Source organism: Habropoda laboriosa, unplaced genomic scaffold (assembly GCF_001263275.1).
Source record: "Habropoda laboriosa isolate 0110345459 unplaced genomic scaffold, ASM126327v1 scaffold186, whole genome shotgun sequence".
Classification (NCBI taxonomy): domain Eukaryota; kingdom Metazoa; phylum Arthropoda; class Insecta; order Hymenoptera; family Apidae; genus Habropoda; species Habropoda laboriosa.
In genome coordinates this window covers 2,274,026-2,301,048 of record NW_017100427.1, presented here as the reverse complement: position 1 = coordinate 2,301,048, position 27,023 = coordinate 2,274,026, and the positions used below count along the sequence as shown (strand labels likewise).

General features: G+C 45.8%; 1 protein-coding gene across 1 annotated transcript in view; it reads left to right on the top strand.

Moving 5' to 3' along the window:
• LOC108575600 (zygotic gap protein knirps-like) overlaps positions 1-27,023 on the top strand; it is an 88,071-nt gene that overhangs the window by 55,404 nt on the left and 5,644 nt on the right. Inside the window, exon 2 of the mRNA XM_017938429.1 lies at positions 8,133-8,210. Coding sequence (XP_017793918.1) covers positions 8,133-8,210 — 78 coding nt within the window. The remainder of the gene's footprint in view (positions 1-8,132; positions 8,211-27,023) is intronic.

Below are 27,023 nucleotides of genomic sequence, written 5' to 3'. Positions count from 1 at the left end.
CGTTGTCACGCACACGCGCTAATCTATGCACCTGGAAGGTGGTATTAACGGGTCAACTCGCGTGTTCAACGTTCCCCCTCCACAATGTCTGCTCTTGTTTCGTCTTTGCTCTTTTTCTTAGCGAGTTGTCCGTAACTACCTCCTTAGGCAAGACAAAGTTTCATGCTGATTCGTGCTGGTTATGCCTCCGAGTCTTAACACGTTTCATCTAGAATCTTTATTTTTTTTTTTTTCAATTCTCTCTCTATCGAGAGTTTGTAACGTAGAACACGTCTTCTTCAGCCCCTCGTCTCACCGTCTCTCAGCATAACGAATTCCACGCTCTCGCCTATCCGTCCCGGAAGAGGAGGATTCTCACACGCGGCAAGGGTTGGTCGCCGTCGATTAACTTCGAGTGGCTGTGGAAAATCGGCCGGAGAGCGAGGAGGAAGGTAGAGAGACGGTGTTAAAAATTGGATCGGTCACGGGCCGAGGAGATGAACAATGCTTATGGTCCGTTCGTCAGTAAGAGTCTCCTTCACGAACGTTCAGGCATACGAAGAGAGATAGAAGGAAGGTTCGCCTTCGTGGGGCTAAACTGTCGCGATAAATGATCCTACGGAAGGTTATTAATTGTCTTTGACTCCCAACCGGGCGCTTTGTGGATCGCGAAAACATATTAACCGAAAAGAAGCTGCCGTCCTCCCTTTGCCATATGCCTCGGAGCAAACGTGTACGTATATAGACGCGGTGGTGAGTTAGTGTGCGTGACACACGGTGAATTCGAGTGTCTGAACGCGTATACAACGATCTGGAGCATCATTTTTCAAGGACTCGATCGACGTGCCAGCGAGGCGCGGCCATCATCCATCAAAGCGATCGTTAAAAACGCATCCAGGCCGATACAAATTGCGCGACCTGTGCCCGGCCGCATTCTCGACGCACTCCAGTTTTACAGACGACTTTTCCTGGACCTATGTCCCCTGTTAGGCTCGTAGACGACCCGTCGAGAATGCTAGGACGCTTCGTGTCTTCTTTGTGGCGGGAAATCGATCACAAAGGAATTCGCAAGTAACCCTGGCTAGGTCGATTCGTATTCGAATTCTTTTTGTCCTTTCGAAGCCAATTTTGAGATAATTTGATTTCCAAATGTTTTAAATTAATTTTCGTGTGTTTTTGTTACTGTTAACCCTTTGGCTTTTAAGTCTCGACAGACGAAACTAAGCCTGCAGGCTGAGTTTCATACTTTATTTAACGCAATTTTTAGAGTAGAGGGAAGAAGGATGAGTGTCCACTTAATACTATTTCGAGTAAAACGAACTTTAAACATGGAAGAGCATACTGCTTCACCAGACATTATTGAATTAATTAACACTTACTTTACAGTCACACTTAAGAAATGCATTAACATAACGCACACTCTCATCCTTTCTTCACAGAAACGCCAATATCCTCGCCATTTTTCTCATATATTCAAACTTTCATCTTTTCTACCATTTCTAGACACAAAACTGAATTTTCCAATAAAAAATACGTCAAATACCATAAAATATTCAAATATCATAATAGCCGAAAAAATGGACCCTCATCGACGTTTCCCTCAACTCGCCAATTGATAAACAATAAACACGTGCGAGCACGGTGTTCAAAGGGATAAATTTCCTTCCTTCCCAGAAGACGACCTTCTCTCACGATAATATAACCCAGAGGTACTCGACGATCTCATTCGAGGCTCGCGTTTCCTCGTGCCTCCGCTGAACAGCAATCGAATCGTCCCGCTCGTTCCTCCTAATTGGCGATAAACGGACGTAATCGTCGGTATATATTTTAGCCGAGCCGCATGATCCACGCGCGTTGCCGCTCGAGCGAGCGAGCGAGCGAGCGCGCGCGTAACTACGCGAGACGATAAGATCGCGGCGAGCGGTGACTTTCGTGCGAGAAATTCCCTTGACGCGGCTCGTTCTGTACGTATGTACACGTACGGTACGAGCCGGTGATATATCGAGCTGTTCTTTCCACCGGACTCATTAACTCATTAACTTAGCGAGAAAAATGGCCGGCCGTATATCAAGCTGCGGCTGGTAATCAAGCGGTCATTCTTAACGCGGCCATAAATTCGCGAATTAATATACCCCGCCAATTAATTAAATCGCGCGCCACGCTTTCTCTAGCAAAAGACGGCAAGGCAGGCCTGGAATTGTAACAATCGCGGTATTCCCCACTTGTCAACCGAGTAAATTGCCGGTTCACGCGGCTCCTTTTGCCCCGATTCGCCTCGCGGCGGGCAACAACGCACATCGGGCGAAAGATTATTCGAACCGTTTAATTGGACGATTATCTCGTTCCGCGCTTTTCTGTTCCTACGCTCTTTTTTCTTTTTCCACACGGTCGACCGTTCCGTGTCGCGGCTCTATTAGTGCCCGGTGAAATTAATTTCGAGGAAACGACCATCGACGGGCTTGACGCACGCGCTAACGCGTTTAACGGACACGGAGATCGGTTCTCGGAACGGTTCTTCCATGGAGGTGTCGATGGACTCTCTATTATGACCTTTCCTCTTGCTTTTTTAGAAATCTCTAAATGTCACGAAGTTTTGTTTCGTAAGGTGTGCGGATTCTTTTTTCTTTTTTTTACGCATTGGAATAGAGTTTAAGATGATTTCGGAGATATTGACACACGTTGTGTTCGTACAGAAAGTATCACATTTCTGCTGCAATGTTAGCGTCGTATATTAGCAAAAATATATCGCCGTTCGACATTGATAGTGGTGTATATATATAGTCTGAAATTTGTACCGATAGGTAAGGGTAAGGTAATAAAGTTAGAAATGTGCCGCTTTGCGTGATAAAAATACCACGCTTCTTTCACAGAAAAAATCAAAACTTACATTTTTTGATTTATACCGGCGAGATTCCGGACTGAATAATTATTTTTAGGTCTGAACCATTTTGCAATGACTTCACATTCAGTAAGTGTCCCGATACTTACGAACCTTAGTACACATAGCAAGACGAAGAATTTACTATTCAATTTCGTATTTTTCTCAAAAAATCCCGTCGAATAATTTCCCAAAGCAATCTTACAATCTCCAACTCCAAACAGCACACAATCCAAACTCAAATCTCTAGTCTACATCATCAATTCATCCTTTCACTGTACATCTTCCTTCTCCTCTCTACCGCCAGGAAAAAACTGGCAAGAAGTCGTCCAAGGGAAAGGGTTGCCTCGTCGCCTCAGGGTTAGAGTACAATACCGGGAGTCAGCGAAGGGATGGTCGGTAGAAAAAACGATCATAAAGGGATAAACGTCACACGGGACTCGAGTTTAATGGCGCGTAAACGTTCGACGTGCCCCTGGACGCGCGTGGTTCGAGGCAGGACGAGATTCGAGAGGACGATGACAGGAGGGGAGATCTCTCCCTCGTTCCTGACCCCTTATTCCGTCCTTTTCTCGTGATCGTTGCCGCGTTCACTTCGCTGCACGAGTTTCGACGAGCTGACTCGACGACGACGAGAACGACTGTAAGCCGATATTTGGAGCAGGTCGATCGACTTCATTAACGAACGAGTGCCAGGCAAATATTGACTCTCCTCGTGGAAACTAGGGTACCAGGTGCACGTGTGTACACGAGGCGGTGAGCTCCTCCTTTGAGCATTCGCCTTTGTGCAACATCCGCCGGGACCAATGAGACGTCGATGGGCAGATTATGGAGTTGGTCTTGTTGCTCGTATCCACGGCCGGCCTGCTTCGAGTATTTTTGCATATCAATGCACGGGAACGCTCCTTGGCTGGTAGTTCGCGCGTTATCTGATGCTTCGTGCCCGTGATAAGCGTCTCCAGGACGAAGTGGAGCTCGAAACCGCTCGGAGCTCTCCACGGCAACCGGAATGCTTAGCATGGGAAGAAATTTCACGGAAGGTGGAGCGATCGTTTTCCATGGAATACCCACGGCGGGGCTACCAAATGAATATTATATTCGATAAATATTGGAGTTTGGGAAATAATCGTAGATTTTTGGGTGCAGATGGAGCGTTCGTTTTTCGGGGAAATTGGAGTTTGAACATTCGGAGTAGGACTCGGTGAGGATTCTTAGATCGTGTTCTATCAATTGCAGTCCTTTTGAAAGGACTTTTCTATTGAACTTTGAAAGTCAATTTTCTAGAAACCGAAGACTCGCATAACGTGAGTTTATTTTTCGCAAGAAATCACCTTGTGTCTATTTCTACCGTTCCACAAAATTACCACAATCATCCAAAACTAAACCACCTACGATCCTTTATTAAAAATCAGATAAGAAGATTTAAACACTTAACAAAGATACTCGAAGAAACATTGTACCGAATTGACATATTCTGAAAAATAAAAATTTCCAGAAAACCGAAAGTATAAAATCACAATAAAAAATTCACGAAGCAACGGCCCCTTGATAAATGTTGCCCGTCTAGATCGTTGAAATTGGCCGGCGTGCGTGGCTCGGTAGGCTTGCACCGAGCCTTGGCCCGAATGCGGGCCTGTTCGTGGGATCGGAATCGATATCGGTCCGTGCACGCGCGTCCAGATCCTTTGTAAAATCAATAGGCTCGGCTACTTAAATGGTACCGTTCGCTGGTTATAGTCACCGATCGGTTACGGGCCACGGATACGGTTACGAGAAGGCTGAATCGATGCGCTCTGTGATTTACTGTTAATCGCGAGACCACTGTTAATCAACGTCGGGCTGCGTGCACGCCGCGCCGCGAATATTCCTCACGCGGTTGCGCATCGATGGAAACAACACGTCCCGATATTAGCTCCGCGCCCCGTTTTTGCACCGCTTAACCTTTCCTCCTCCTTGTCCCTCCCACCGTTTTTAAACAGCGACGATAGAGAAGGACAGAACTCCGCTCTCGCCGGCTCTACCAACCCGAAAGCTCTACCGCGAGTATTCTCACGCGTTTCTCGCTCGCTGTTTTCTGCCCGCGTTCAAATGGGAATTACGGCCGTAGAACTGTGTGTTTCGATTTCGTTGCTCCAAGCGTTTCAAATGTCAGGGTTCGCGGTGTTTTTGGAATTAGGGAAATTCTGCTTGGATTACATGCATTCGTCGAAATCGGTGATTTATATTTGAGCAATCGTGCGATATTGCCATTCAGATTGGAAAGAAAATGTCTCTGGCGTGGGTATTGAATTCGACTTCCAGTGGATTTTTTTTTTCTGCTTGTAGGTAGTGGTAATGGTAAGTGGTAGGAAAGGTTGACGAAGAGGAATGTTATATGGTTCAATGAAATGTATATAGTTAAACTGTGTGGTCAAGGAGGGTAGGTCTCTCTCTCTTTCTCTGGTTGAAGCATGCAACCTTTACGCTGTATAATGTATTGCAGGTTTTAACGCGTTAGTCGTCAGGTGCATCGTACTTTATATCATCAGCTGCGTTATAAATAATCCGTTACATAGTCGCTCTTTCTCGTCGCGTCTTACTTTTTGATATGTCTGTTAATTAAGCGACGCTAATTAATTCGACGCTATTGCTCGAATTTGTACGAAGAGATAGGAAATTTTGAACTGAAATCTTGCTTGAGTAAACTCACTAATTATGACGGGCGTTTGAAGCTAACTTTCGAAGCGGTTCGAAATTTTTCGATATTCAAGATTTTCAAGGCGTGTTGAAACTTTAAAGACATGAAATTCAAAACTTATCGAGACTTCGAAGAGTTCGGAATATCGACTCATATCCGAAGCGCAAAGGCGAGTCAAAGTGTTCCTGTCGCTGCTCGCCACAGTAAGAAAATCCACTAATTACCTCGAAGAACGCATTAGAATCCGACAACTTCCGCTGCTCGGACTTAAAAGTCTTCAAACGAACGTGGCGAGTAGGTCATTGTCGTGGCTCAAGCGGTCAGGAGAGAAGCGAAGAAGGAAAAAGAAGGGGAGAAAGGGGGGAGGGGGGAGAGGAGACATCTATAGCGCTGTCCGTTTCTCCGCGTTGGAAGAGGGAAAAGAGGATGGTCTCGGCTCATCAGCAAGCGGAATGAAAGAAAGAGCGGGCGTCAAACAACTGCGTCGGGAAAAAACTTGGAAACCTTAACGAACCTGCGAGTCAACTCTTCTTTTTCTCTTTCTCTCTTTCACCGGTCTCCTCCCTCCTTCGCCTCTCTGCCTTCCAGCGTTTCTCTGTCTCTCTGTTAGCCGGTTAACGCGAGAGGCCTACCGTTCGCAGGCGCCAGCTCCTTTCCTTTAAGAGAACAATCGCGAACGGCCGATTAGAAGCGGCTCGTGTCGCGGCTCGGCTCTAATTACAGTCACTTTGAATTCTCGTTAAGACGAGCCGTTCGTAAAAACGCATCTTTACAAAGATCGCCACCCTTCACGATCGAGAAGTTATTACAATCCGGTGTTTCTTTATTCTCTTATCGAAGGTTCATCGGGAATTGAAAGTTCGGATTTTTAGATACCGAGATAACAACGTCACAATGTTGCAAGTGTAATTATACGTAATTGCTGCTGACATTAGAACGATCCTGGCATTCCACGAGGAGAAAATAGCGAGTAAAGAGTTAGAAACTCTAGGAAGTGTTAACTCTTTCGATAAAAACAGGCGTATATAACGTTTTGTAAAAGTAGTCGCTTATTCACGAAGAGCGTACACATACGCCCGTCTAATACACAGTTTATTCATTTATTTTCGCACTTTATGAATAAAGTGTCGCTGTCGACTGAAAGTCAGACAGTAACAGAATGCACCAGAGATTTAACTCTAATGAAACTAAGATAATAACTGTTTCATCCAGTAAACAGCCAGCGCTTTTCGTCGCAAGCGACAAAAATTGATTTTCTCCAAAACTAAATTATTGTTAAATTTCTCTTTTCAAAGAAAGGCATAAGTAACCTCGTACGGCACAAGTAGATCGATAAATATTCTGTTTTCACTAAACCGATACAAGCTGAAAGTTTCATCAACACCTCGATCACTTAATCCACGACAGCCTAACAGATTGATAGTTTAGAGGCTGTCACCGGAGACCTCGTCGAATCCGGTCATTTTTTCAGCAAAGCGCGCAGACGGTTTCCCGTGAAACCTGACTCCGCTTGGCTAAAAGTGGAAACCTCGCCGAGTGCCCAGTTGAATTTCAAAAAGCCACCACAATTATGCAATTAAGTGTCCTTTCCGAGCGGCATATTAGAAAACGCTCGGTTCGGTGTTTCGCAAGGTCTCGGCGTCGCGTCGCGTTCGAATGATTTGAGCCAGGCCCATCTTTGGCCAAGATAAACGCGTTGGGCAGGACATTAGAGGAAGCCAGGTGCGTTCGAGGCCCCTCTAGGTGAGCTTCCCTTATCGGATCATCGATGGTCTAATTTTATTCCAGTTTTACCCGAGAAACGCGACCATCGCCCTGACACCGACCCGCCGGACAGATGGCGATGGCTTTTACCGAGATAGCGCTGATTTATGATCACCGTGGCAAACCAACAGCCACACGAGCTTCTCTCTCCGACGTCTTCAGGCACAAGCGAAGCAAGTCAGCAGCCACGGAGGATAAAAAGAGGAAAGAAAGAAGAAGAGAAAAAAGGGCGAACACACTTCGATTCGTGTCGAGCCGAGGAAAAGCTCTTAATGGTCCTCCGTCAATCTTACGGCGAATTACGCTCACGGTTTATTAATAGACAGCGACAATAGACCACGGGAGAAAACGCGGAACGCGGCCGCGGTCCAACCGAGCGAGTGTAAACTGCACTCGAGGCGGAGTGCAAAGATCACGTCGAACGAAACAATGCGGGAATGAAGACAGCTAAGACGGCGCGGCGATGAGAACGCGAACGAAATCGATCGTTGGTCGTGAGTGGAGGATGCCTGAAGCATTAGCGCAACGTTGAACCGTGTCAGGGGCGATAATGGTCGTAAAGAAAGCGGCTCGCAGGAGGGAGAGAATAATTTTTCAACCTCTCCTCTTCCCGGTAATCCAAATAGCATTCGAACATCCGTAAGATATTGTGGGAGGAATCCTTTATGCAGTCTTCCTTCTTCATCCTTCTGGTACCATCTTCGCCTCCTTTTCCTCCTCCCCTATCTGTACGACTTGGCTGGCTCCTCGTCTCTTTATCTCGCCCAAGGATGAGCCGGACTAACCGACTGACGCACCGCTATCCTTCGAATAACATAATTTCTATAATTGCAGATGAACCAACAGTGCAAGGTCTGCGGCGAGCCGGCGGCCGGTTTTCATTTCGGAGCGTTCACGTGCGAGGGTTGCAAGGTAAGGGATCTATTTAATCATCGTTTGGACACGTATTGTGCGATAGTTTACACTATTGAAGAGCCCGAGGAATGCGTTAGACACGGGAGCTTGATCGTTATATATCGCTCCTTTATCATCCGCTGGATTACTTTCTTTCATTTTCTTTTTCGTTTTTCATCACCGCGTGAAACATTTTTCGAGAAGAATCGAACGTGTTGGTAGGAGTATCTCGAGCATCAATCTAACGAATAAGCAAATTTAATTAACGACCAGTGGAAGTTTCGCGCGCGATCCCGTCCACCCACTCGTTGAAATCACCGGCTGAAAAATCGAGACGATGGTGCGCGCTTTCCGTGTGCCTCGGAGCCAACGAGTTCTCGCGTCTGTCTCGCGCGTTCACTCCGATTTAAAAAGGCGGGAAGTTTAATAAGCCGTGGCGAATCGAGACAGTGAACAACAGGCACGTACGCGTCAAACTATCGGCGAGGAAGGTGAGAAAGCCCCATCCCGATGGACGCGAAAAACACTCGCCCGACTCGAATCCGTAAGTGGACGGGAGAATCAAGCGTGGCTAATCGATTATCTCAGATCGTCCTCCTTCGGGGACGGTTTCGTAGGTACAGCGACGATTGTCTTAGAAATCGTGACACATGGCGGAGACGCGCCGGTGTATAGTTGCTGGAAGCGATACAGCGAGGTTGTAAATTGAAGCATTAAATCGGCGTTTAAAATTTTCGTTCAAGATACACGGTGCTAAGCCTCTGTCACATTTTGCCCGATAATTTCAACGATTCAAATTTTTTAAACAATTATCTTCTCTGGCTATTCCCGATGTTCTTCGAAGCGAACGTTTAAAAAATCGTACCAAAGCAGAAGAACAGCATGTCGAGTAGCGCGAGAGCAAAGTTGAAAATTTCGAAAGCAGGAGGACAGGTGAACGAAGGGGGGAAATTTATCCGCGAACCTCGCGTCCTTCCCTATTTCGGGTAGGCATAAACGTCCAAGATTTCGTTCAATATGCTAATCGCGTGCGTCCAACGCGGCGTTTTATTTTCAATAAATAATTTTCCGCCGGGGAAAGGCTCGTAAATCGGCAGAAAGAACGGCGTCGTAACACCGGGGAAAAGTTAGTGCGACCTCGCGCGTGGAACCGAGAAGGGAACCAAGTTTCAACCGTCTGAATTAATTCGTAAAAAAAGGTCTCTCCGACCGAAGAGTATACGTTATCGGAGACGTCGCGGTGAACAGTTAGAACAGAATGAAGCATTTCCTCCGTGATCGCAACTCGACGATCGAAACATGGAAAAACTGGTCACGATTATAAACGCGTAGCGTGAAACAAACCATCGAACAAACGTCTCATTCGAAAATGATCATCCTGCGTATCTCTCATATCGATCTTTTCTTCGTTGGATCGGAATCTAATCCCTCCTCTAATCCCCCCTGTGTGCAGCCAGAAAAATCCTCCCCTCGCGTAGAGATTCGACGACAAGCGGCCACGTTCAGACGTCAGGTAGCAATAGGAACGGCAAAGCGGGGACCGCGCTTTCATCGCGATGTCCTTCGACGTTCCCGCGGCGGCAGCGATCGATAAGGACGCAAATAATATTCAATCGGCGGATTCCGCGGCGCACGTGCGCGCGGCAACGCGTACGAGAGTCGAACAGACGACAGGATGAGCCTCTCTCTGAGTCTCTCTCGTTAGGCCGTGTTCTCTCTGCTTGGCCGAAGGGTGTTGACCCTTGCTCTTCTCGTCTCCCCTTCTCTTCTCTCTCTCTCTCGTCCCACTAATGTGGTGCACCGTGGAATATCGGTACCGCATACTAAGTGACCCATCCGATAGTAATTGGACCTCATTAAGGCAACCACGGGGCCACGGATGTCTCGGCTTTGTGCCGCGTGCGTTCGGTTTCCCGGAGACCGAGCCAACAGATAACGCGTTTTAGGTAAATTAGACTCTCCCTCTTTCTCCTTCCTCTTTGCGGGATCTCCTCTAGGATCGAACGAACCGGGGAAAATACGGCCTACACGTGATACGGATTTATGTGTGGATACCTATCGGTGGGCTTTCAAAGCCCCTTCTTGTATACGCGATCAGCCTTTTCTCTCTTCGCCCGACCTGTTACCATCGGACTCCTTCCCCTCTCCCCCTTCCCTTACGGTTTTCTCGCCCTCGTTCCCTCTTGGATGCCACAGCGATAAGACAACGACGCTTACGTGTTTATTAGTGGTTTTCTGATCGAGCTCTTGGTTCCGGGGATCGGGTCTGGTTTTTGGAACTGGTTGCTTTCACGGTTGCTGTTGGGCAATTGCTGGACACCGTTTGTATACAGTCTTGCTATACTAGGAATTAATGCTACATGTTATGATTGTAGGAGAAAATTAAATTAGTGGATGAATTGGGGTTAATTGCTCGTTGTCTTAAAACTGTGTCAGCTGTAGAATATAATTTGTATATACCTACGTGCGGATCTTCAGTTTTATAAATTAGCAAAGGTTGAAATTTAGAAAGGTTATATGGTAAAATATTAGAACGCACAGTTACATTGAATTTGAACTTCTTTTTCTAATTTCTCTTTGCTGTGTCTTGATCATAATGCAAGAAATACATTGTTAAATATTATAAGATAAGAGATGTCCAAGTGCCTCTTGTTTCAAATTCTCCAAATCACAATGCGACACACTGGTGTTAACCCTTTCCAGCTCAGTGTATCGAAATTCTTTAATAAAAAGTTTTCTAAATTGAACTTTTTTTCGTTACTTGCAAAATCAATTTACGAAATTAATTTTCACGTGTTATTGGAGATATCTAAACACGAAAACTGATGAAAAAAAACATGTTGTTTAACGAAGCCTCCACAATTTGGGCTGGAAAGGGTTAAGTATCTCATCTTCGTACGATCTCCTTCGCATTCGCGAGACGAGCGAACGCAGGCGACTTTTTTTCACTCGACCCGTAGTTCCCGTTAGGAGGACAAATCGCCGTTCGCCCCGTTCCCGGGACCTTTTTCCCGCCCCTGATCCGGCATCGATCAAGCCGCGCGTACCCTGGGGCGATACGAGAGGCCGGGTCGATCGCGAAAATTTCTCATACGAATTGAATGTTTAATTAATGATCGCGGATCGCCGCCGCGGGATCGCATGAAAGACGATACGCCTGTACGGGGAATTAATATTATCATCGTGGGCCCGTGTACTCACGCGGCAGCCATGCTACAAGCTGCCCTCCGAGCCAACACCGTGGCTGGAGCCGTTGCTCTCACGGCGTTTTCGATGTTATCGCTGGGATATATAACGGCGCCATCGGCCCCCTGATATCGAGAGCCGCCACGAAAGTCCAGAGGTGAGAATTAAAGGTATTCACCTTGGCGACCGATCTTTCATCCATACGTCGCCATCTTTTAGTTCACTTCCTCGCGTGCTTCGATTGTTCCGCCAGTTTAGGGGTTTAACCCTTTGACGCTCACATTTTTATCAACTTGACGCTCCAAAAAGGATCGATTTTATTTTCTTTCAACGAATTCCTAGGCGTGTAGAAATAAGTATCCTATTTATTTATAATGCTGTAACTTACATTTTCGCTGTGGAAGGCGAAAGAAGATAATTAAACAATATTACACTTTTCGAAAGATTAACAAGGGGTTCAGTGGTGGGTTAATTTACTGGATTAAAATTAAAGACTTTGTCGTAGAAGGGAGGTAGCTCCATAATTTGCTAAAATTTAGTATAAAAACATTGTGAAAAGATAGGTGTAAGGATATCGAGTAGAATAGCAGCCCATGCAAATGTTTCTCAATAAGTAATTGTCTTAGCTAACTTCTCTATTCCATTTCCACATAATTACACAACGTATCGTTGTGAAAATAGAAACAATAGTACACCAATACTTACGTCTCTCTAAAACAACTTCTACCTTCTCAATGCGTATACGTTTCAAAGGAAAAACTCCTCCAGACTAATCGAACCCCGTTGAAACGTGAAAACACATCGAAACAACCGACCGTAAGCAAAAGAAACGCGAAACTTCGACTCGTGACACTTGGACAGCTCTCTAGCGTTCGCCAACATCGTCGAGACCGTAGAAAAAATGAGTCTCATGGGTGGAAGAAGGTTGTAGAAGCAGTGACAACTTCGCGCGTTCATAAAGAATTCCGCTTTTCCATTTATAGTTCCAGTGAAAGGAGAAAAAACGAGGGTCAACTTTGACATTGTCGAGCGAGCCACGACAAATCGCGCTCGATCTATCTCCCGCTTCTTTTTACTTATACCTTACCTTCGTTTCGACATAAGAGAGCGCCTCGCGTGTGCCTCCGACGTAGACGTGCTCCATTCTCACGCGCGCTGGGCGTAGGTCCGAGGGGGGAGAGAGAGTTCGGGAAATATTTGAAATAATTTACCGGGCCGCGCGTTACGGGAGCGAACCGAGAAACGAGGGACACTCATTAGCATACTAACGACTGCCTCGAATTCTCCAACGTTACATCGAAGAGAAGAGAGTCCTCTCCCGCCTCGCCACGCCACATCTTGTCCCCCTTTTTTTTTTTTTCGTTGGACTTCTTCCATTTTTGGTTGGTCTCGCCGTGTTCTCCGGATGTGTGTGAAAGACGGACGTACGATCGAGTCCTCTGGCCTCGACGAAACTGATCGGTGACCTAAGCAGTCTGAAATCTAGGAGTTCGCTCTTTTTTTTTTTTAATAAAGCTCGTTATTCTAGGAGTTATTTAGGAGTGTCTGGCGTTAGGAGAGTATACAACATAGCGAAGGATTGCGTTGGATCTGACACACGTTGGCTTCATTACGTCACTCATGATTAATTGCTCTTTGCTGCATTAAAGCGTTCGGTAATTGTTATATGATCTCGCGGAGGAACTGTGCTGCCGCAGCTTTTAAGGCTCATTGATGCCACGTAAACCCGATGCTACACGGTATTAATCAATTTTCATATATACAAATACAAAGGGTTGCGCAATTCGATAAGTAGGATACGAAAGTCTACACTTGTTATAGCACGTTTAAATGCTGGAAAAAATTTTATTCGATCCTGGTACGAAAGCTTGCAGTGTAGGAGTTCAGGAATCTGCTTCGTGGTAGCTCCTCTGTCTTATTGGTTAAGAATTTACACAGACCTTCGCGATAGTAGAAAGTGAGTATTTAAAAAATATTCGCAACAAATTATCAAAGCAACAGGTGAAAAATTTCTGTGATAAATCTGTGAAGAAGTGCATCGAAAAGGTAATATACTGATTTTGCGTTACATTTATTACCAGCCAATTCCTCTGTAACAATTACTAATCCTTGCAATCTACTCTAATTTCTCTTCCCTCGAGCGACGACAAATCAGGTTGCAAAGGATGAGCCTAAAAATAGCAGTAGAGAGAACGAAAGAAAAATTCCTGAATAAATCTTTCAAAACAAAGCATTGAACTCTCGAACAGAGTGACCGAATCCTGCGGCTCTTCCCTGTGCCACATTCGCGTTCGAATTCCACGTCGATTTCGTGGCGAGGAAAAAGAAGAATGAGAAACGGCCGCGCGGCGGTCAGCGGAGAAGGGCTCTCTCACGGGCGGATTCAAAGCTGTGGAGGATCGCGTATGAATATTAACGCGCGTGACCCGGCTTCGGCTTCCATCCTCCGCGATGCACCAATTTGCAAGGCTCGACACGCTCGTTAGCGTGTCTCGGGCCGGAAAGGGAGGAGAATTCGGGGATTCGCCGCGCGTTCTCATGCAAATCGGCTGCGGGGACCATTGTTTCTCGCGCGGCGAATTATGCACGACCGACATCGCGACAAATTTTTCGCCGCCTCGTGCCTCCCCGAGTCGTCGTCGTACACGAAACGCTCGTGATTCACGTTTAGGACCTCGCCGTCTCGTTATTCATCGCGCGACAATGGAGCGACGACGGATCGAGGACGCCGGAGAGACCGATTTCGTGCGGCGAGACCGCTTTTCACGCTGCGTCGTCGATCCTTTACGAGGCGGATCCTGCCGCGTTGTCGTGGGCTGTTCAACCTGGAATTCGAGCCACTTCCGCTGGAAGTACCAGAAAAGGCACTTAGTACGTGGAACCGACGAGTTTTCCGAGTGAGCGAACGCTGCAACCTGGGAATGCGGTTTACGCGTTTACTGCCGAGCAGTCTCGACTGGTAGATTGAGTTAGAATCGTTCTGAAGATGTTTCAGGTTCTTAACGGGGGATTTTAGCAATTTTTTAAGCAACACTTTGTAAATTTTATTTCGTACTTTGCGCAGGCAACTCTTAGATACGTTGAAAATTTATCGAGAACATTTGCAAACTGAATTGACGTTAATGGAGAAAGAATTTTTTTGGCGTAAATCATCGAAACTCCACGTTCCGTTACACAAATCAGAAAGAAGCGACAAGCGAAACGTTTCCACGGAGCAACGCCAATTACAACCAGAAAATGAACGCGGCAATGTGTACACGATGCATCAAGAATCTATCCGCCTCGGCTTTCGCATTTTCAATAACGCTCAAAGATTGATCACCTTCAAGAAAACCTCTTTAGATCGAATTTCCCATTCATAACCGCCGCCAAGAGACTCGAGCCAGAAACCATCGGAGAGCTCTCCCATTATAAACAACCTTATGCAACAATACAGCGCAGGCTTCTTTCGCAAAAATCCGAAGTACATGGAATCGGATCCAAGTAGTACTTCGTGTACGTACATCGATGTTACATCACGGAGAAGTAGATTACCAGTACGTTTTATGCAACGTTTCACGCAAAGGGGAATGCTTGCTTCTTCGTCTTCGTCTTCAGAGCCAACAACGACAAATGGCGTGGCATCAATGGCACGGGACCAGAAAACGTCGGGGAAAATGTTCGATTTCCACTGTACTATGTAGTCTCGCGTGGATTTCGCGACTCGGCGCGATTACCGTTTCCTGTCACGATCGACAGATTAGCCGACCGGTTCGTACGTTTCTTTTTTCATGTCTTTTTTCCCTTTCTTCTTCTCGTTTCGCCATTTCCTACCTTTATCGCCTACGGTTGACACAGGGCAGAATACATCGACTCGTTCGATAGTCCCTTGTGGACAGAACTGTCACCAGCTGTATATTTCATCCGAAGCGGCGAGAATCGAACCGCGCGCTCCTTTCGTTCGGCGTAGGTACACGCTCGTCGGAAATCGTAACGATTCCGCGCCAAGCCGGCCGGTTACGCAAAGTGCGCTGGAACGCTGGGACTTTCGACGTTACCCGTGCGCCTTTGCAATTGTATCGTCGACGCGCGTTTGCGAAACCGCGGCCTCGCGGAGCTACGACGTAAATGAATTGCCCGACGACGAGAGCCTTTTTTCTCCGCCGCTTTGGATTTCTCGCGGAAGATTCGATAGAGTGGATTGGATTTGGAACTTCTCGGGTTCATCGCGATCAACATATTTTCAATTTATTATTATTATTGTTGAGGCTTTTGGGGGTAAGCTGTGTCCCTATGGAAAGAGTATTTCAGAGGGACACGCAGGTTTCTTAATTTGTCAGCTGAGAAATTGAAAAACTTCGAGGATGGAGCTCTAAATTGAGCTTAGATCGGGTTCTGTGTCTCTATGGATGTTATTAGGGTGTTTCACAATCTCCAAAGTTTCTCTACATTTCCCGGAGAAGTGTCCTTTAAGTTTTCCAACGACCATAGTTTCGTTGAGGAGAATATTTTCGTCCTGTTGTTGCTAAATGTCCTGCAATCGCTGGGAAATGCATTCTGAACCGCATACGGTGCGTCAGTGGCAGCGAAGGTGTCAACTGACTAACGAAGAAATTTTCTAACAGTACAAACAGCGATCGAAACGCTGAAACTTACTATCTCTACGTCATCTCCGTGTTCCTTCCCACGCGCATACCGTCGTGTTCGTAAGAATTTTCACGATTCGTTCAGTTCCATCATACAGGTTCACGGGTCTGTTTATCAAGGGGATCTATGTGCAGCGGTGGTATTTAAGTGGTCAGCAATTAGGTGACGTAATAGCAGCAGTTAAGGAACCAAACTGCCTTCGCCGCGGTTACTACAGGAAAAGAAGTAGAGAAAAAGAGGAACGGTGGAGGCGGAAGAGTGCACCGCGCTTGAATTCTCCGCATGTGTTAACACGCGCCACCTTATTGCTGGCCTAGCGTCGCTTTATGGGGAAGCTAATTGTACCGACAGAGATATCGCCGCGAGATTAGCTCCATAATCGAGTTTACGGCACTATTGCGTGCCTGCTCGCGACTTAGAGCAACTGGAAATGTTGCTTTTTGCATTTGATCCTTCGAAGGAGATTTTTCCAGAAATTGTCCAAGTGTCTTCTTAGATAAATCACTGAATTCTTAACGCTTTCTCGATGATCCTTCATTTTCAAAAATATACACTATTGTTTAGTTTATTGCAAATATAAATATTCTCGTGAAAAAATAGTATTAAATTTTGTTATTGCACAAGATTTAAAAGGAAGAACAAATTTAATCATTTCTTGGCCTCTGATCTTGAGTTGATGCAAAATCGATCTCCATAAAACCAGAAACACACCGAGGAAAGGAACAAATTTCCTCCGAATGCTCCGTTAAACGTGACAGACACAAAACGACGAATCTTCATATATGTACGAAGAGAAAGTTGCAAGCACGAAGCAATGAAAAACTGCTTCTAAAAAGGATCGACAATAGGTTCGAGCCGCGGATGCCATCGGAAGCGACGCGAAGCCTCGACAATGGCCAAGCTGAACGAGCGTAAAACGCGTGACAGGGAGGAAACCGCGAACCGCGGCGCGCCGCTCGTATAAAGCTGCGATTTACGAGCGGGTAGGGTGGCGCGCGGAAACGCGTCGCTGCTAGCACCTTGCTCGTATGTGGGCCAAATCGCGGCTGCGTTCGTTTTACGTGCTCCTTTTACGAGCCAATAAATCGCCATCTATCGATCCGACGTCGCGCCATCAACCTGCTCCCTCCACCTAACCCCCGCGAAATCGTAATATCCGTGACATAATTGAACGTGTCGCGTAATTTATAGGCGCTTCGGGAATTAGAATCGTTCGTTAGCCCTGGTAACACTCCTCGAGCTGACTTCGCAACGGAATTTCGACAAGTGATCGTTCGTCGATCTAGCCTTCCTTCTTCACTTCTTGATCTTCGTTTTAGGACAATAAAAACGACCAACTTCGTAGACTTCTTTATTGCTTCGACGTAAATGTTGGATAAAGGTTGATTATCTGTGGAGAAAGTTGACAAGGAAGACGACGTCTTCTGTGTAATTTTTATTCTTGTTCGTTTCTTCGGTTTTTCTTAGATCAGGGAAGTTGAACTTCGAGACTGATGTAGCTACGAGGCAAAGTTATGTTGTAATTTATGGGACCGATCTTTGGAGAAGTGAAGGGTAATTACATGCAGATTATCTATTCAATTATAGACTGCACTTCTTCGATTATCTTCTACTTTCTACTTATCCCGCGTCCACCGAAGTCGGGATTATGGAAATTGCTTGAACTTTTACTTTACAATCTCACCTTCGTTGATGATACGTGAAATTCTTCGATCTCGTCTGACGAGGTGTTCGTCGAAGGGAAAAGGAAGAATTTTATTTCTCAATTTCTCGTATCGACGGTCGCGATTTCAGAAGGTTCAGCTCGAGACAAAGGAGTCGAGATGGCCCAGTTCACGCCCGAACGATCGCTGTTGCCACAGACGTCGCGCCCTTGAGGATGCTCGTTTAGCATTCACAGCGACGCCCTGCGACGCTCACGTCCCGATCTTTTCAGAACGATCGAACTTGCGCAAACGCCAAAGAGACAACGCTGTGATTGACGCAACCTGCGAATTCTCGCGAACCGAGAAGCTCTTGGAAATCCCTAGACCGGATCCAATTCGCCGGGAAAAAAGGAGCTGGTTTTTTGGTAAAACGCGAGTGTCGATCGGCGCGTCAAAGGCGAACCGTCGAAAATCGTTCCCGCTGGAACGGAAGCGACGTGTAATGAGTTGCGCGTGAAATCGTCCCAACTTCTTGTTCGACCACTGAATATGCTCTGTGGAAGGATTGTGCGCTACGTGGTCGCATTTGCATACGACACGACCGAACCGGCGAGCGATCTGGCTGGTTCCCTATAGCGATTCTCCCGGTCGACACTTTCGTTGCTCTTCGAAAATTGAGGGAATTAAGGATAAAGAAAGTTTGGTGGTTTGGAGAGTTTGGTAATATTTGGGGAATATTAGAATTTGTGACATATTTATATAATTAAGTTTCCCCGAGGACTTTGTGATTTCTTTAGAAATTACGAAAATTAGGCGAAGAAAGTTAGAAATTTGGAGAGTTTGGTAGTATATTTATTTTATTTAAATTTCAGGCATTCTAGAATTGGCAAATTTGTGAAATGTTTATATCTAAGTTTTTCTGAGGACTTTGAGGTTTCTTTAGAAATTGCGAAAATTAGAAATTTCGAGAGAAAAACTCTAGAAATATTTTTCCTACGTTTCCCTGAGAACTTCGCGATTTCTTTAAAAATTACAAAAGTTGGAAATTTGGAGCGTTCAACAACACTTTTTCCCTTTAAATTTGAGATTCTTCTTCGCGATTTCTTTAACCCAGAAAAATTAGTCAAAGAAACTTGAAAACTTAGGGACATCAAAAACATTCCCCAATTAAAATTGTTCTAACATTCAAATCCGCACAATTCCACACAAACCCAAGAAAAGAAATTTCCACATCACAGCCTCCTCCAAAAAAAAATCCTAAATTCAATCTACCATCTCATATAGATACCACGCCTCTACAAACATCAGCATTACAATATTCCGGCTTTCACCGGAAGTACGCAGTCTGGAGACACACGTCTGGTCTCAACAAGCCTCCGTAAGTAAGCGGTCGTAGAGCTCGGGGTTGCGTCGTCTACGTTGGCGGCGACCCGTTGTCTGCTAAATCTGTCTGTCTGTCTGCGAGACAATCGTCGTCGCTGGTGTTCGCCAAGCTGCACTGTTCTGTTAGTCACGCGAGCCACGGATGAAATATCGAACTCGAGGCAGCCGTGGAAAGCGTTCGTCGGACGATTATCACGCGGGAATCGCTGGATTCACGCGAGCAGTAAACGGATCCCTTCGACGATCCACCGTGTGCATCGTCGTCGTCGTCGTCGAGAGAGAGAGAATCCATCTCTGGCAATCGTGTAACGAGGAAACCGCGATGGTATTGTTTTCTCGAGATTGGCCGGTCCTGTCGCTCCACCTTATCGTTCGCCCGTTGAAAATTAGCGTGTTTTCTCGGGCGATAGCGTCTCCTGTGGCTTCTGAAAAGTGAAAGCAGATGGTAATGGATTTAGAAGGTGAGCGGACGATGTTTCTGGAGTAAGAGAGTACTCGATGCCTTTTTAACAATAACGATCGTGTGATTGGCAGACGCGAAGGTATTAAGATACGTAGCTGGGAATCGTTGATGAAACGAGGCTCGTTAAGTAGGGAACTTTTTTTCTTCAGCAGAGACTAATTGCTGGAGTTGATGAAACCGTTTCGCGGATTGAAGAATCAAGTTGATTGGGATATTTGTTTAAGCGAAGCTGAAGCACTTAGGAGAGCAAACGGGGTTGAGCAATCTTTGTACACTTTTAGTGTCGCCGTTTCAATCATCGAATCTTCTCTATTTCAGAAGAAAATCCGATCCTTTCAAGTTGGCTCCAAGAATCTCTTTTATCCATCCTTCACGATTTTTCTATTAGGGATACGAAACCGTTTCGCGGATCGAAGGATCAAGTTGAGCAATCCTTGTACAATTTTAGCGTTACCGTTCGAATCGTCGAATCTTCTCTATTCCAGAAGAAAATCTAATCCTTCGGAGTTACTCTAAGAATCTCTCTTATTCGTTCCTCGCCATTTTTCTCTCACGTCTCGTTACTTTAATCAGACGAGTACTCCGACCTACTTATAGATTAGGAAACGTATCGATCGATCTACTCTGATCCACACGTACCGCATAGAAGAGTGAACGTGTCAATATTTTCAATACTACCTCCGACACAGCTCTAACCTTCCACGTCCATATTAAGATCGAAGCACGTCCCAATTCCACTTTTCAACCCCGACGGATGTGTTGGATATACCAGCGCGAGAGGTGTCTTTCACCATCGTGCGACACTCAATCTCGCGGACGCAGATATTCATTATCCTCCCTTCCGTTGGTCCGGCACGCCAGGTGAAATTTGATACGAGCATTCTTTCCTCCGGAGACATAATGGCGAACGTAGGCAGGGAACGATCGCAGATTACGCCTGGATTAAGCAAGAGTTCGGTAGCGGCTCGATAAACAATCGGTGGCAGTCCCCGAAGCCGTACAATTTATCGCACGCTTACGAAACTCCCGTCGATCGTTCGACATTTTCCATTCCACTTTCCTCTCTTTCTCCTCTACCGTTGAATATGATCGAGCAATTAAATCCATCTCGCGAACCGCCTCGAAAGATAATGGTATGCGCGCGGCCTTTGAGCCGCGACATCCACGCGGTTCGGATATTTTCCAGGCGCACGCAACGAATAAATCACGGATACCGGCGTGATCGATCACGCTCCTAGAACCTCCCACAAAACTCTCTCCTGTGTGTGTATCTCTTAGCCTTATCCTTTTTCGGGGGACATAGACTTTTCCTTCTACGAACGCTCTCTCTCTAAGCTACTTTGTTTATTTTCCAAGGAAAGCAAATTTGAATATCAGGATCGTGGATCAGGCAACGATCGAACGGAATCGTCGAGATTGTTGTTGCTGCTTTAGCCGGCACAAGACGTGATTCGATGTGAAGAAGGGTTAAGGAAACGCGGCGTGCGATCGCCAGGGCATAACTTTTCCATCGCGGGGAGCACCATTTTCTCGCGTCTCTCGGGTTAAACGCTCGGGAAATAATTCTCCATCGCGGTATCAAAGATCGGTCCGTGCACACAGGTTTCTGTTCTCGTGGCTTTTCTCACGTGCGTCCATCGAGAGATGGAGTTGCACACACACGGTTCGCGTGTTCTACGCTCCGCTCGCTCGCGCTCGTATCTTTGTTGGCTATTGGAGCGCACCGCGATTCGCCGCTTCACCATGCATCAATCCGCACGCATGCTGGGCTATCCGAGGCCGGATCCGCGGAACACCGTTTGACTTGGACGGCTAATGTAAGCAAATAGCTCGCGCGCAGACAAATTCCCCGCGACCATATCGGGCCGCCGGAAAAATCGCTGACGTACGAGCCTGCGAGGGACCATAAAGCGCCCCCGGTGCAAACGGAGCTTTCGAGACGGCCACGATCGTTGAAACACTGGCTCGTCTCCACTCTGGAACATCGATCACTTCCTCGTGGTGAAACAACCGTGATCCGCGCTCGAACGTCGCGGATATGGCTCCTTGGAGGCGTTCAGAGGACACGCTTTCCTCTGGGGAAGATTGAAAGTGGTGAACGCGAAAATTTCTATTATCTTTCAAACGTCGCGAATATGGTCCCTCGGAAACTTCAAAGGACACTCTTTTCCTTTTGGAGGAGATAAATAATGATCAACGTGAGAATTTCTTTGATTTCTATTAATTTCCCTCATCGTTGTTAAAACACTTGGTCGGTTCATTTAGTAGGAATAAATGTTATCTTCTTGGAAGAGATTATTGGACAATTTCAGCGAATTTTTCCTGAATTTTAATTGGTTGTTTGATTAATTGCTTCGTTTATTCGATACAAAAAGATTCTACAAGGTATACGCTGTTCAGACTTTATTCTTCGAGTTCGAACAAATTGAAGAACGCAGTGGATGCACCATAAATTAGATGCATGTTCGCCGTGTTAGCATAAGTGTACGCAACCTTTTGCCATTTTATCGCTTCAGATAGAAGTAATAGACTGGTGATAATCAATTGCGGGACCGTCTAATGCTATGCTTCGTACGTAAAGGACGATAAATTATGATGTTGCCTTATGTACACGTATATATGTATAGACCAGGAAGTGTACGCAGAAACGTATTGTTCTTTAACATGCAGTAAATCGGAAAATAAACGGCTAATAATCCATGTTTATTCAGTACACACTTTTTTCTCTCGGTTTTATGCTCCAAATTCTCTCTCTCTCTCGAGGCTGAAACGTATCGATCAAATTATAAATCATCCTTTAATGGAAACACGAGATTGTCTATTAGTCTGCAATTTATGCTTCCTACTGACCATACCGTGAAAAGAAATTAGTACATTGGAAATGTACGCGATAATTATTTACATGCATTTTCACAATAAAAGGAAAAAAGGGAGGAAACAGATTCGAAAGATACGTAAAGAAATTTCAATGTGAAAGGAAACCGGTTGAAAATTCATAGAAGACAGGATATTTGCATATATCCTCGCGAAGGAATTACCTAATCGAGAAGTTCCAGTTTCACGATTATTTCGAGGAAAATACACGGCGCGGCGTCACGTTCTCCTCGAAACGATCAATCCTGAACGATCCACGAACAGCTAAATCAACGCGCGTCGTGAATTCCCGCCATCGATCAATTTATTAATGAGCCTATCGCGAAGCCTCGGAATTTCCGAGAAGGAGACGCGCTCTCGAACTCCGTTCCCGTCTCGCGTAGCGCCATCGAGACGAACCTACGAAATCGCGATAGAGCATCAGCATACAATGACGGTCGTTCATTGTTCCCGCAGTTAGGAACTGGCGACGCGCGATCTGCAATTCAATCCGCTATACCGTAGGACATGGAAGCATCCCGCGTCATAAAAGCGCGCGAAACCACGCGAATTCGAATGACCAGACGTTAAAATCTCCACGACGGTGGAATTGCTTCCGGTATTTGACTTTTCTACCTGCGAATCGCGGAGGAAATTGAATCTGCGAACTCAGAAACAGCGTGAGTCATTTCGAACGAGTAAAAAAAAAGTAAAAAATACAAGAAACACGATAATTGAAATTTCAAATTGAAAGACTCGATTATTTCTCACAGTTTGATAGCGACAAAAAGTTATCTCAAACATTGACAGATCACAGATGGATAAATTAATATTCCAATCGAGTCCTATTATTCCCGATTTTATTCGTTCAACTGAATGGAACAATGCCAATCGGTGAAAAGAAGCACGATAATTGATTATTTAGCGCAGCCTGATTACAAGCTCGCAACTTTATATTCCGATCGATCTCCGAGCATAGTTCTAATCTCACTTTCAAATCGATCCGCCGCGAAAAGAAAACTTCCTCCGCGTCCGACATGGCTTCGTCACCCGGCGAAATTTCTCTAGCAGCGTTTCATCGAACCTGAGCGGCGCCGCAATCAGCGGCGCGACGCGACGCGACGCAACGCTCTAAACGAAAACGAGAGTGGCTCCGGCGTTCAGCATGCGGAGCGCACATCAGCCAAGGTCTTCACGGCGGCATGACGTCAGAGCCAGTCCATCGGTTTTCAGCGATCCCGTTTCATTCGTGTTCCCCTGGACATTCGCCAAAAAATCCCCTTCGATCTCCGTCAAACCAGACACATACACGTCGGCTACTCGACTGAGAACCAGCAATAATCCGCCTTCGAATTACGAAGGAATGCGTTAATCGTCCGATCGTTGAACGAAAATGAATCTGGAACGCAGAGGGAAATCCCAGAGCCGCGTGGAATCAATCGTTCGGAATATCGATCGTGCCCCGTGGTCAGTCATGCATGCGAGCAATCGAGGCGCGGAATAAAATCGCGAGAGACGACGAGAAACGTGTGCTATTCTCGCGCGTGGTGTGGCCAGAACGCAACGACAGCTAGAAATAGCCACGAAGATCTAGATAAAGTCCGTTACGTGTGGAACGACGAGACGGCCTTTAAACGATACGCGACACCGCCGCCACGAGGTTCGTCTGCACCAGGAAAACGCATTCTTTTTTTTCGCTCTCTCTCTCTCTCTCTCTCTGTCTTTCACGACGAGAATCGATCCGCGGACAGCAGGTGGTACCACGTAGTGCCAGGACGATCCAGATCGAGAGACGCGCGGCCGTATCAGTCGAGTCATCCCCGCTGGGAAAGTCACAGAGGAAGGAAACACGGACGCGCGGATTCGCTGGAACGAGGATGACGCGTGTTCCGCGAACCTCCGCCGCCGCCGCTTTGGAATCGCGCGCGTATCAGGGTCACGCCGAGCGGTCGAGTCACGCGCTCGAGGAACAGTGGCGGGGAAATCGGTCGGTCGTCTCGCGGTTGACGCATCGATTCGTCGTTGAGCTGAGTTCGCCCCAGGGGAATCCGTGTTCTGGTGGATTTTTCGGGTGGGATTGGTTGAACTGGAGTAGTTGCTTGTTTTAGTGGTGACGGTGATTATGAAAGTGGTAGATTTGCAATTTGCAGGTTGTAGAAAGAGGTTCGGCGAGGAAATGTTGTTTGGGAAATTGAGTAATTTATGTGGAGTCGTGTATTTTTCTTTTGGTACGAGATATTTCGTGTATTACCGAATTTAACCGCAGATCCGAGAATTCCGTTTAATTTCGTGTGTTATTGTAGTGTAAGTGGGTACGATATAAAATAAGTGATAAATTCAGTTTTTGCAGATTTTTCATTTAGACCACTTTCATAATCTCCAGCGTATTTATTATGGGCTGCAAGGTGAAGAAATGGAATAGCTGAAACTGTATTAATTTGGGAATGTTAGAATTAGAACTTGGGTTAGAAACCAGGATATTTTTGGATGAAGGAGTTAATTCTGCACAAAGTTTGGCTCATTTTTCAGATTGAAAAGTTTCTCGATGCGTGCTTCTAATTTCATTTTCAACAATTATCGAGGAATACTAATTATTATGCAACGCTAACAAAGAGATTACAAGCGAATCTAAATAGCCAGTGTAACACAACAATGCTTGGGTTTATCCATCGACTAACGAAGATTTCGAAACTGATAAACCGAGAATCCTCGCTACGAAAGATGAACAATTCATATTAAACAGTCTACCTCGCTTACATGATTCATGAATCTAAATAGCTACGTTCCGCTTCGACGTAAAGAATTATGTCTCGAGATAGAATTCCTCGACGTCGATTAACCCAGTATCGTCATAAAGTAAACTGTCAATTTCGTGAATAATTAATACCATCAAGTACTCAAATTATCATTCAACGTACCGTGTTACATCCTGTCAATGGTTTTTCCTGGATTCATTAAGAATTCGCCGTTTGCGTAATCCCAATCCCTAGACCTACATCAACAGACGCTTGTTCGTCCAGCTCATCGTCCATTAGCACGCTCGAAAATCGACACGCGTGTGGTCGTATCGTCGCGGGTGAAAATTACTTCAACCTCGAGGCGTTTCTCTCTCTCTCTCTCTCTCCCTGATAAACGCGTTAACTCGCGACGTCACACGTCTGTCGGCTCGCGAGATCAGATGTTTGCAAGCTCACTTAGCTGGGAAGCGCGACGTCGCGCTAGCAAAGGTCGCGAGGATTCGCGGAATCCGCGTAAAATGCGAGCACGTCGCGCCGCTGACCAACATGTCCATCGAAATCGACTTTCCAGAAGGCGAGACGTCCATTCTCTCCCTTTTCCTCTGTCTCTGTCTTGTTCTCTCTTTCGCTCTCTCTTGTTTTCTCTTTCTCTCATTCTCCCTCTTTTTTCTCTTTCCCTTTTTCTGTTTTCTTCTCCTTTTTCTCTCGCTTTCTCTGCCCCTCTCTCTCTTCTCTCTGTCTCTCTGGTCTCTGTATTAGACCTAAAACTGCCAGAGCTCGCGTCCGCTAAACTGGCCACAGTGTTTACAATCGCTGGCTCGCGCTCGAAACGGCGCCGATCGCCGACACGCACTTCGATTCACGTCACGTGCGGGGAAACCATCGGCATGCTCGCGTTTTTTTCCCCCGATACGCTGCGAGGAAATTGTTCCCGCGGCGAACACGCCGTGCCAATCGCATTCCCGACGCCGGGGCTCGAGGAAACGTTGCCCGTGTTCGGCGCACGACGAAATTGATCGACGCTGTAAATCGATCCGTGATCAGCCAAGGGTGGGGTTGCCGGACACGTTGCAGCGTCCGGTGATTTTCGACGGCAAGACCGAAATGGCAGCGGGAAAATTTGTGGCCGCTCTCCACATGGAACGACCGACGATTAATACGAATATGGATGCGTCGTAAACGACGATTCCAAGTTAATAACACCGGAGTTTATATGGTACTCGAGGGACCGTGTAAGTGGAGTACGTGAATAGTGGTTTTTTAAGCTGCGCTTTTGGAAGTGCCAGTAGCTTAGGTAGTTCCTTCTTTTTTTTCGTGCAAGTGTGTACGGTTATTTATAAGCAAGTTTCTAGTAGAGAGTTTGAGACGCTAATTTTTTGGATTCTGATTTTTGCGGATCCCTTTTTTAGTAATTGTCTGTTTAATTTCCTGAAATGTAAATTTATTGTCTCTGTACATCTGTTCTAATGGAAGGGTGCAGGGGGAAAAATATGAAAACGAGATTATGGATAACTTAAATATAGCAAATCATAAAAAGAATAACCAACTGAATGACAAGTTATTGAAAATTTAAGACAGTCAAGTGATTGCTTAATTAAACAATTAATCGTGCAAGTAAATTCAAACCTAGAAGCTTCAGAGGAGAGCAGCAAGCCTTAAACCAACCTTTCAAAAATACTTTCACTAAGAGACATACAAAGTTATTTAATTTTTAGGGCTTCGTTCAAAATTTCAATTTTTAAATTCTATTGCTTCTTCATTCCATCGATTTCCTTTTCCATTTCAATTTCAATTAACCTTAAATTAACTTAACTCCTCCAAGAGCGACTTCCTTAAAATTCAAGCAAATCGTTTCACTCCTTCTTCAGCAACACATTATGCAATTAAGTGAAACAAGAAAAAACGATTAAAATTAAAAACGACACGAAAGAAAAAC